At 30.9% G+C, this 12,652-nt stretch overlaps 1 protein-coding gene across 7 annotated transcripts; it reads left to right on the top strand.

Moving 5' to 3' along the window:
• The first annotated feature begins 8,898 nt into the window (after nucleotides 1-8,898).
• On the top strand, nucleotides 8,899-12,436 carry LOC137818987 (pentatricopeptide repeat-containing protein At3g42630-like). Of its 7 annotated transcripts, none has more exons than XR_011082211.1 (4): nucleotides 8,899-9,263; nucleotides 9,643-10,690; nucleotides 10,947-11,157; nucleotides 12,141-12,436. XR_011082211.1 is itself a non-coding variant. In XM_068622669.1 (3 exons), the coding sequence occupies exons 1-2, from the start codon at nucleotides 9,174-9,176 to the stop codon at nucleotides 10,822-10,824; spliced, it is 1,272 nt and encodes a 423-aa protein (XP_068478770.1). In that variant the 5' UTR covers nucleotides 8,899-9,173; the 3' UTR covers nucleotides 10,825-10,864; nucleotides 10,947-11,321. The 7 variants fall into 7 exon arrangements, 4 of the variants coding, with proteins under 4 accessions (XP_068478770.1, XP_068478772.1, XP_068478773.1 ...); XR_011082210.1 differs by having other exon boundaries at nucleotides 9,643-10,864; XR_011082212.1 differs by having other exon boundaries at nucleotides 9,063-9,263; nucleotides 9,633-10,864.
• The last annotated feature ends 216 nt before the right edge of the window (nucleotides 12,437-12,652 follow it).

Below are 12,652 nucleotides of genomic sequence, written 5' to 3'. Positions count from 1 at the left end.
GATTTTTTTTCTGGGACGAATTCTTTTTATGTTATATTTCTCATCATCAAACTTCTTAAAAATGAACAAACTCATTATTCAAAAATATTTATTAAATAAAACAATTTTTTTAAATAAAAAAAATATTTAAAGGCTTTATTTATTGATACATGCGTGCTTTCCATATATCTGATAGCAATCAACTCACAAATTTTCAGATTGTACTTTTTTAGATTGAGTCTGACTTACTTGATTTTGTATTTTTTCAGATACACGTGGCTAATGTAATCTCTCTTACACAGTTCTCAAAATATTCATTCCTCTTCCCTATCAGATTTGGTAGATATAGATAATCATTTCAACATTAAACATTAATAGTTTAAATTTAAATTTCGCTTCCCAACAATCATTTCTTTATATAATTTCGCTTCCCAACAACCGTACTCATTTCTACCAAATCTTCTATAAAATATCCTCCTCTGCTACTTTTTTCTGGTGCTCTACTACTTTGTTTCTGGTGGTTTCTCTATTATTCTTTTTCTCTCCTACTGAGTTCTTGGTGTTTTCTCCACTACTCATTTAATGGCGCCCAGTGCTGAAGAAATCATTAGACTTCAAACAAGAGGAGTCTTTTGGTGCATGAACAGCCGTGGTGAAGTATGTATATTTATCTTTTTTTCCAAAAAATTTTCTTTTCAACATTTTCTTCATTTCCTGACATTTTTTTTCTTTATTTCATAAAAAATAGCTTGGTTATGTAGATCGGGCTTTCGCCATCGAGTTTCAAAAAGAACTGGGAAAGGAGTGGACCCTGGCTGATTCAGAAGGAAACGTCCATATAGTGGAATATAACGAAAATTTATTGTCGCCGGAAATATTGAGCGGATGGTTTAATTTATTTTATTTTTATGGTTTCATAGATGATAACTACATTTTATTCCGTTATGTGGGTCACAACGCCTTCCATATAACTGTTTATATGGATGACGTCCCTCAGAGTGGAGTAAATCGTTATTTGGAAGAAATTGAAGGGAAGGAACCCTTAAGTATTGGTCCCTTTGATCATTTTTCCATAAAGTTGTCTCGATTAAGTATCCAACTCAGTTATTTGGTTAGTATAAAATTGATTTATTTAAAAATGCTCTGTATTTTATTCTACTTCATTTCTATTTTCTTATTATTTCGATATTGTTGTAGGATCTTCCTGCTAAATTTTCACAATATATTCGACAAGGGAGATTCAACAAGGTTACTCTGCATGGTCTACTAATGGATGTGGAATGCAAGATCTTGAAAGGGAAGCCTCCTTTTAGACGGATTAAACTTGGAAAAGGGTGGAAGAATTTCTGTAGTCTTCATTCTTTTCGTGAAGGAGACAAGATTATCTTCGAATGTGATACGAGAAATCCTTCTTCTCATATCAGGGTTTTGTTACTTACTTCTATTCACAGTTTAAGTTATCCTGCATAATTTCGTTTATTATTCTCATAGCATAATAGTTACCAGTGACTAAGAAAGCTCATACATATTTATGTTTCTGCTTGGACTTTTTTGGAAAACTGAACAGTTAGGTACTCTTTATGTTTATATTATATTCACTATATGTTTCTGTTTAGTAGTGTTCATATTCTATTTGTTCCTCTGTTTATTACAAATTTGTTTCATTATCTGGTATATTTATAATAGGTTGGCATTATTACATATGCTTAACACTATAACAATTGTCAGTATATTAAAGTCAGAAAAATCTTTTATCATATTTTTTATTATATATATTTTGTGTTAATATTAGAGAATGCTTATATTCGTTTTATTCTTTGTATATTGTCTATTATTAATTAGTCATTCAAGTATTAATTAGTCATTCAAGTATTAATTGTTGCTTTTTTTTATATAGAAACTTGATGATGTATATATGTTTATTATTGTTGTATGGTTTTTAAGATCTTTAGTTATTTATATAATAGTATTTCATTATGTTTTAGTTGTATTATATTACATTACATTTTAATTTAATTTAGATCATAAAAGGTGAATTCATAATTTAATATGATTTTGCCTACAATCTGTTTCTTGAAGAAACACACATTTACTGAGAGTTTTTTTGTAATAATTGTACTTGGTATAATCTCCTGAATTCTATTTTTTAATTTTTTTAATTGCAAAGATTTTTTGGAGAGTTTATTCTATTTTTTAATTGCAAAGATTTTTTGGAGAGTTTTTTTCAGATTAAATTACAGGTTGAAGATAGCATGAGGTTGGTGAAGAGGACTTCAAAATGGATACATAGTATTAGATAATTGTTTATATAATACTGTATTTGTTCAAATTATTTTATTGTATTGATATTGTAATGCATTTATTATGGCCAAAATATATTCATGAATTTTTAATTATTTATGTTATATTATATTAAATTCATTAATATACTAAAATTATATAAATTTATACTATTTCAATATATTTAATTTCATTTCATCAACTTAATAATTTATATATATCTAAATAAATTTATTATTTTTAATATTAATATTTAAATATAAAAAATTCGAAAAAGTCACGTGCGTTGCACGGGTCAACGTACTAGTAATAATACATATAAAAATAGTCACAAATTTATGTTTGGTCACTGTAATTAAAACAAAAGAAAAAGTTTAGCCACCGAAATTATTTTGTCGCTATTGGAGTCTCCATTTAGTCACCGAATTAGCCACCTCCAGTTTTTTTAGTTAATTATTTTAATCCATTAGCGACCGAAAATGGTGGTCGCTATTAGCCACCAAAAATGGTGGTCGCTATCAGCCACCGATTTAGGCACCGATTTTGTTGTTAAAATTTGGTTGCTAATTTGGTCTCTAAATTTTGGTGACCAAATTTTCTGCGACAGATTTCGCCACTAAAATTTCGGTCGCAAATTTGTGACCAATTTATAATTCGGTCGCTAAATGTTTTGCAACTAGGGTTTTCGCTTCCATTTTTATTTGGTGATTGTTTCGGTCGCAAATATGTTTAGCGACCGATTATAGTGCTTTTAGAGACTGAATTTGGTGGTCGCTAAAAGTGATTTTCTTTGTAGTGCATAGGTCTAGATACCACATGATGTGAGTTGAATAGGAGATTCATTAATTTGTGACACTTTAGGAACAAGATAAGGAGGCTTAAGGAAAACATCAATGGAGTTCAATGCCTTCCAATTGATGATCCAAACTCATGAACATGAATGTCATCTCCTTACACAACAAATAACGAATAGGAAACTATAATAGAATGCAGAAATTGAAAGGAAAGCAAGAACAACACATTAAACCGAATAGAAACACAATAGCAAATGAACCGATTAAAATGAAGAATTAAGTGCAAAATTGAAAAGGAAACACAAGAACAACAAGAAAAATCGGTAGAATTGAAGAACAAGACAACACAACATATTTTGGAATTGAATGGAATGGAAAAACGGAATTAGAAGATGAATGATAGGAAGAACTTATGTGAATGAAGCCATGGAAGGGAAGAACACGCCACTTGGATGTTGATTGATCCAAGATAAGTGCAAGATGCCACCACTTGAGAGCTTCCCCATGTTGGGTTTAATAGTGCCAAAGTTCAAGAGGGGGGGTGAATTGACCTTTTAAAACTTCTTCGCAGAAACAGTGTTTAACCCAGTTTTACAGAAAATAAATCGATTTATGTTAAAATGAACAGATTTATTTCAGCACTGTTTTTGTTTGAAAAGCTTTTAATTCAGCAAGGTTAATCACAAGATTATGCAGTGAGAATTTCCAGCAGCACACACACAAATATCAGATTTGAAAAACAGTGAAACACAAATACAGCAAGCTTCAATTTCAAGCAAGTGATTAAGGTTCAATTGATAGCATGCTAGTTAATTGAGTGACCTTTGCAAACAAGCTGTTCCTGTGACTTTTAACAGACTATGAGTGTTCTTCTTGATGTCAAGAAATTTTCCAGAAATTAAGAACAATGAATCACAGCACAACAAGCTTCAACTTTAAGCAATTTGTTTAAGGTTCAATTAATAGCATTGACAGTTTCTTAAGCAGCCTATCACAGTCAGTCTGTTCAAATGGTTTTTAGCAGATTGTATACGTTCTTATCAGATTCAAACACCTTTTTCAGAAATCAAGAACAGTATGCACAGTGCCCAGAAAGAACCGATTTATTTTCAATTGAACAAATTTATTTCTTTGCTGTTTTATCAATTATGCAGAAACGAAATTGCAGAGAGTGAGAGAGAATGAACACAAGCAGTTATACTGGTTCACTCAACCTGAGCTACATCCAGTCTTCACCAACAACAGGTGGAAATCACTAAAACACAGTACAATCAAGTACACTTCCCACTGTTCTTGAAACCTACAAGAACTTAGGTACTCTTGCTGAAAAAACCTATTTCAGCACTCACACACACACATCCACTCTCCAAGAACACCTATCAAGAAGAGGATTCAACCAAACTATTACAAGTAATAAGAAGTGAAACGACTACACCTGATTGAGGTAACAAAGATCAGCCTTAAATCAGTAGGCAAGATTGCTAGAACAGTAGCTGCACCTCACACCAAGCTTTTGGAACCAAACCAAGAACAAGCACTTTGTGATTTTCGAAATCTTTGAAGAACAAATGCTAATCCTTGAAAACACTTAACTCTCTGCTGTCAAAACTTGTTTTTGCAAATGTATAAACTGTTTGAATCGTTATTAAACTCAGAAAACAAGTTTGCATTTTATAGAAAGCCAGCTTATAACAGATTTTTGAAAAACAGTTAAAGCTGTTATAAAATGAACAGATTGAAAATAAAATGAACAGATTTATTTTCAAAAAGCAGTTAGAGAATTTGTTAAGTGAGGAGACTTAGTCAACCATTCTGGTGCAGAGATAAAACTGAAAACGTTTAAGCTTGTCATGGCACCAGAGAGAAAAAGAATCTATTCATTTACAGATGAACAGATTTATTTTTCAAAACGAAAACAGAGAAGGTTTAACTATTTGAAACTCAGTCGTTTTGAAAAGAAGAAGACTTAGTCAAAATACCTGATGCACAAAATCAAATTTTTACAAGACTTTAGCCAAGGCATCAGTGAAGACAATGAATCTGTTTATTTAGAAAAGAACAGATTTATTTTTATGCAGTAAAACGTGTTTTTGTGTAAAACATGTGAAAAACAGTTTTAGAAAACTTATGCTTGTTCTTAACACATGGCCAGTGGTTATGAGGTGAGTTACTCAGCAAAAAGCTACTCTTAGACAACCTCTAAGCACTAACTAAGACATACTTAAAGCAAAGCACAAATACATGGAAAGTACATAAATGTCTTCATCAAACACTACATACAAGTCTTCATCAAACATAATCTTGAAGGGGCAGCAACCATCTTCAACACCCCAAACTCATAAGATAAGACTAGTAGAAGGAGAACATTTTTCACAACTCACACAATTTGTGTATAGTAACTTTTCTTCAAATTCCAAATCTAAATTTACATGAGCATAGCACCTCTATATATAGTGTGAGAGGGCTGAAATTTAGGTGGGAAAAATCAAATGAAATTCATTTGAAATTGCCACAAAAAACAAGTCACATGGAAGGTGTGACTTCACATGGGAGGTGTGACTTGGTTTCTTTCTTTGGCACCTCCTAAAACTACACCTACACCTTCTTTTTATGTCACATGGAAGGTGTGACTTATCTTTGTACATTAGCACCCCTTATATCTATATCTACACCTTCCTTTTATGTTCTACATAAAACCTACTCTACTTTTGTTTATTCTTTACTATTTGGACCCTTTATGTGAGCCCACTTATTTACAACATTTTGCTAATTATTTTAAGAAGACTAATAGGAAGAACTTCAAGTGCTTTGACCCTTGTCCATTCCTCCTTGTGATGAAGTCTTTCTTTGGTTGTTGAGATGATCCTTCAAGTACAGCATCCTTGGTCATCTTCATGTATTTTTGGTTCTCATCAAGTTGGGTCCACGTTAGGCCTAGTAGAGTTGGGCACACGTTAGGTCGAGTCATGTTAGGTCTAATTCGGGAAAAGTTGAGTTGGACCCAATTGAGTTGGACCCACTTTATGTTGGGATGAGTTGAGCTCACCTTAAGCCAAAAAAATTCGAACCCACCTCATGTTGAGTTGAGTCAAATCCACGTCAAGCAAGGTTTAGTCGGGCCCACGTATACCCAATTTAAGTTGAATCCACATCGGGTAAAGTTTGTTGGGTCCACTTCGAGTCGCGTTGAGTTAGACCCATGTTGGGTAATGTTCAAATCGGACTATGTTAAGTCAAGTTGGGATAGGATTAGCCAAGGTTGGACCTACGTCAAATAATGTCAGGTCTAGCCCATGTTAATTCAAGTCGGGTCGATGTTAGTCCAATTAAGTTACAAATAATAAAAAATAATTAAGGATCAATTTATAATTAATTTAAAATATTTAAAGATTACTTTACAATTTAGAATATTTTAAGGACTCATGAATTTCTAAAAAGTATTTAAGAGTTAATTTAAGTCTTATAGTAACTCAAATACCCTTTACTCCGAATCCCAACCTACTTTATATAGAAGTTTTCGGGGTTGAGATTTTTTAACCACTCATTTAATAAGCTAATAAAATAGGATTATTTTATAAGTGAGTTGGCGTTGACCCACAAGTCATGAATCAAATTGACACATCTATTAAACATGTGAGGTTAGGCACATCTTATTTGATAAAATAACATAAATAAGTAAGATAATATGAAAAAGAAAAAAAAAAAAGATTATGCCTACTAACACCCTTATCACTCTTAGATCAATTTGTTACTTCAAATTGTTTCCTCTCTAATTTTGAAAATGCAAGCGCATACCCCTATTTATAGTAAATTTTTATCATCATTAATTCTCTTTCAATTTGAACTTTGAATTTCTATTAATTCAATAAAAATTGTTAGTTTGTAAAAGACAAGAATGATAAATACTACATATGGGCGGTAGGGATAGTAATGTGGGGTGGGCCTTGCAGGCTGGCCCGTAGCCCGCTACCAAAAACCACATGACGAACTCATTAATCTAACTCGTTGACTCGTTTAGGCACACCCCGCATAATCTGTAGTTAGCGCGGGCCAACAGCGGGGTGGGACAGGTTTGCCCACTGACCCGCATAAATAAAAAAAATTATTTTACTTTTTTTGTAAAAAAAATATACTCCACTCACTCATTATTGCAGTGTGACCTTTATTTTATTTTATTTTTAAAATAAGAATTTAATGTAATAAAAATTAAATATTTTATTTTAATCATGTAAAAGAGTTAATATTAAGAGTGAGAGTAAATCTAGTTTTAAGTAAATTCTTATATTTAAAATTTGTTAATAAAAAAAATATAAATATGAGATTTGAATAAGATACTCTTTAACAAATTAATCATCTTCATTAAAATATTTTATGAAAAAACTTTGATAAGATACTTTGATACATTTACATACATATAGAGGGAAAATAGATGCAAAACAAAACTTTAATTATTTTTAATCAAGCATTCTAACAACCCTCATACTTGAATTCATATTTTTATCTCAATTGAATGAATTAAAATATGATTAAATTTTCAGTAGAAGAAATATGTTTTTTTATAATTAATAATTAAAAAAAAATCTTATGCAGGTTGACCCGTGGACTACCTCTTATGCAGGGCAAGCCAGTGAAATGAGTCCGCATTCCTTGTGCGGGATAGACCAACCCGATTCACATTTTTGCAAGTTAAACATGGGACGGGCCTTTGCGGGATGGACTAACCCGCATTGCCATCCTAATGAGTGGGTAGACTTATCTATTCTTCTCTATATCATATAACATTTAAAATATTTAATTTTTTTAAAAAATTAATATAATTAATGCATTATATTTAAAAAATATTTTACTATAAATTTTTTGAATATGAAAATTTACGAATGGATGCAAATTCTAACTTAGTAGATCCTAAATACATGATGATTATTCATTTAAGCACTTATAAAGGTTGCTTCATCGTTAAAATATTTCAATGTTAACTAAAGTCTTCAAACACCAAAATCTTTTATAATAAAAATTAATTTGAAGTTAAAATTATAAAGAAGAAGTTATCCGTGTAATTGAAGTTTATTTTGTGAATTTCATTTTTTTTTCAACTTTAAAGCACATTTTAGGTATTTTGTTAAAATGTTTAAAAAAAATTATTTTGTTTAAAAGTAGTTATCATATGAATAAAAATTATGGGTAGAATAGTCAATTTAATCCTCGAAAGTGTATAAAAAATTCAATTTAATTTTAAAATTTAAATAAATAAAATTAAAAATAACAACAAAATTAAATAATTTATGTGAAATTATTTCAATTATAATAAAAATATTAAAATGGCATGTTTAATAATTTTAACTTCTGTAAATGTTAAATATCTTATATATAATACTATTAAAAGAAATTAAATATCGATTGAAAATCATAAAAAAAATATTTTTTATTTAGTAATACTTTAAAAAAACTGAATTTCATTGCAAACAAACATTGAAAAAAGGTAATATAATAAATAAAATATTTTAAAAAACATATCGTGAAAGTTTAGAAAATCACTTAATAAAAAATCTTCAAAAAAATAATGAGAAAATATAAATATATAGTAAAGTGTTAGGAGGTAATAAAATAATAAAACATAACATAAAATATTTGACAGATTTTGAATTGAAATCCAATGCAAAAAGGTTTAGCCTATATTTGTGTCATAGTTTTTATAAAAACTTCTTTTTCATTGTTTCTTCTGAGTATAAGCTACTCTTTTACAGAATTATTATGCCCAGAGAGTATTTGATTATAATTTCTATTTTTAATTAAAAATAAATAATTATAATGTTTTAAAATATCAAAATGAATATATTTTGAAATCAAATTACGGCATCAACACTCAAAACCCAGCAAAAGAAAAATTCACCATAGAATCCAAATTCCTGCAAGTATCCCTGAACTGAAAGGTTGAAGGTGAACGAGAAGGGAACAGATAAGGGTCAGCTTCGTCTTTCTATTTATTGGTTGGTTCGCCTGGATTACCACAACCTTACACTAAACAGAGACAAGGTTTCCGCGTAAAAACATCTTCCATTTACTCACTCACTGTTCATATGATTTCTTCTTCCTTGAACTTTACGAACATCCTCGTTTTCAATGGAAATCAATTCTCTAACACTCCCTTCTTCTCGTATGCCCATTCTGCTGAAGGACTCTCCCAGTGGAGCTCCTCAACAACACAACAAGGTTTTCCACTTTTTATCACTTCGTTTAAGTATTCTTTGTTATTTGATCCAAACATACTTTTAGTTGCCCATATTTAGTACAAGCTCATATGTTTTTTGTCTTCCATTTCATCTTAATTTTTCCTGTCTGCTATTTTAATGGGGACCAAATCCATCTATTTCAACTGCTCTTTGAGTTTGAGTTTAATTTTTAAGTATCCTCACTCTCAACCAATTAAAAATTATAATGGGTATTTGCTTAGGAAATTTTTGTAAAAATCAACAAATGTATTGTACATATCTGCTTCTGATATTAAAAAAACAGTCTTTATAGAAACTGTTTACTCTTGAATTTATAAAATCTTATAGTTGTTTTTTTATATGCTGTTAGTACTTTACAGGGTCAAGTCAACCAATTAAGAATCGCGTTGAACAGAAGGAATGAAAAAGGAGCTTCTGGTGGTATGCACAGCAGTGTAGATAGTTCTTCATTGCTTCAAAAGAATAGTAGGAAAAGAATGTTTCCTCAATCTGATGGGGTTTTTCCTGATACCAAAGATGATGGTTATATGCCAAAACAGACTTCTTTGTGTGTTTTGATGCTATATTACACAGAGAATGGTCTCTTTCCTCTGGCACAAACTACATGGGAGCAGCTCCTATATAGTTCTTTTGTACCTTCTGTTGAATTTATTTCAAGATTATTTGATGCTTATGCAAAACATGGAAAATTCGATGAAGTGGTTAATATCTTACGCTACGTGGATATGAGGAATTTCAGTATATTACCTAATGTTTACTCGTTGGCTATCTGTTGTTTTGGAAGAGAAGGACAGCTTGAGTTAATGGAAGATATGGCAAAGGAAATGGCTTCAAGAGGTGTCCATGTCTCTTCTAAAACTGGTAATGCTTTTGTTTTGTATTATAGCATTTTTGGTTCTTTGAAAGACATGGAGAATGCGTATGGCCGCCTTAAGAAATCGAGATTTCTGATAGAGAGGGAAGTTATTCGGGCCATGGCCTCCGCATATACAAGGGAGAGACAATTCTATGAATTGGGTGAGTTCATAAGAGATGTTGGTCTAGGTAGGAAAGATCTGGGAAATCTTTTATGGAACCTTATGTTACTTTCTTATGCTGTTAATTTCAAGATGAAAAGCTTGCAGAAAGAATTTCTCCAAATGGTGGAATCTGGATTTCGTCCTGATATTACGACCTTTAATATTCGTGCTTTAGCCTTCTCAAGGATGGCTTTGTTCTGGGATCTCCACCTTAGCATTGAACATATGGAACATGAGAATGTCATTCCTGATCTAGTGACTTTTGGGTGTGTAGTTGATGCATACTTGGACAGAGGGCTTGGAAGGAACTTGAACTTTGCTCTAAACAAAATGAACTTGGATGATTCTCCAATGTTGTTAACAGATCCGTTTGTGTACGAGGCCTTAGGTAAAGGGGACTTTCAAATGAGTTCTGAAGCATTTTTTGAGTTTAAGACACATAGGAAATGGACTTACCGTGCTTTGATACAAAAATATCTCAAGAAACATTATAGAAGGAACCAGATATTTTGGAACTACTAACTAATTGCTGGATATTTAGGTCCATTCAAGTTCTATCTAGGTAGCTAACTGGAATGCTCTTACTGAGTTTTTCTCTATCAAAACAAAGAACTAACTATCTGTCTTTTCATTTCTTCTGATAGAATTTGAGTCCTGCGTATAGACCTCGGTTCTATACAGACATTCACTATGTAGTTAACTTGAAACAAACTTTTACACATGGTGGATGCACTTGAGGGTTCAGAGTCAAGGTGGAAACAGTGTGTTGTAAAGCATATTGTGATGCATATTTGAGGTTGAATGGAACATTAGAAGCATCCTATCTTGAAGAAAGCTTGGAGGAACTGAAACTTGGTAAGAATGATCATTGCTTAACAAATTTGTATATTTTCAACGTGAGCAACTCTTGTCAATACAAGATTACTTATCCCGGCATACATTTTTCTTTCTTAATAGATTCTGTATTTCACATGTCATTGTTAATTGATATAAAATCTGATAGTTTCATTGGGTTGCCATGTATCTTGTAACTTGTTAACTTGTATTATTTTTGCACTGCACGAATTCACTTTAATAAAAAAAAATGAATCCATGTTCAATGATTAATCCAAATCAAAGTTGTATACAATGAACACAACTTCTTTACCTGAATTTTCACAATTGAAGTAGTTTTCTTCGTTCACCACTTCTCTGTTTTGTCTATGTTGAAACTAAAGTCATTAAGTCGTGCTTTGTAATATTTTTGTAATTTTTTTGAAATCTACACATTCTGGTAATTACTGTGAGAAATTACACCAGAATGGTACAAAAGCTGCCAATCTGTCTTTTATCTATTGAATTTTGAACTATGTTTTTGTAAGTTTTGCATGTATTTTTATGAACCATGAAGAGTAGAGAGAAGTATGGTTGGGTTGGGATATTTGCAGTTTACTTATCTTTGCTTTGAGTTACAGTACTAATGTCCAATCTACCATGCAGTTGCCCTTCCTCTTTTGGTTCATAAGGTAAGCCCTTGTTATATGGAGTTGTTTATGCATATCTGCATATTGTGTTTTGTTGTGATATTCCCTCATTTTGAAGGGACCTTGTTTTATTTTATAATCAACAGTTGGAGTTGTTTGCCTTTGAAACCTGTGCTGAATATTTGTCCTTTATAAGATGTAGAAGCAGAGCATTCTAGAATAAGGATGATAACAAATTCAACATTTATTCAACATATGTGACAAATTTCCTAATTTTTAAGTAGAAGATTTCTTTTATTATAATTTGATTTAAAAGATACAAAAGAAGGTTATTTTTTTTATATCTTTTTTAAGTAACCTTATTATTGGTCACAGGTCATTCATCGACTTCTTTGATGATTAATCTCCTACATAAACCTTGTTCACTTTCCAACTATAGTTTTACATCTACAAGGTTCAAATCCAAGAACAGGAGAACGAGTGCAGTATCACTTGCACCAACAACATGGTGAAAGAAGTCATTTAATGAAAGAAAATATTAGAATTAGAAAACTGAAAGTAGCCACGAAATCCAATTTAAATGAAATTGTAAAAAATTAGTTTGGTTCCATTTGGATTTTATTTATGTTTAAGTATAATCAAATCAATCTGCATATAATTTTTATATTTAATTTAGATAAATTTGTAATAATAAATCAAAGCATACCGTGAGGTATTATGATACTTTATTTCAAAAATAAATATGCATAGTATTCTATTTTTAATCTTTTATTAAATACTAAAATAGTGTCAAATGTAAATGTAGAAGGAATTATACAAGTAATTATTATTCTAAATAAGTGCCACACTTTGTTTATTAAAATTTTAATAATTATAAAATATTAATT

Source organism: Phaseolus vulgaris, chromosome 10 (assembly GCF_000499845.2).
Source record: "Phaseolus vulgaris cultivar G19833 chromosome 10, P. vulgaris v2.0, whole genome shotgun sequence".
Classification (NCBI taxonomy): Eukaryota; Viridiplantae; Streptophyta; class Magnoliopsida; order Fabales; family Fabaceae; genus Phaseolus; species Phaseolus vulgaris.
The sequence above is the reverse complement of the archived record's forward strand: the minus strand, read 5'-3'. Positions and strand labels throughout refer to the sequence as shown.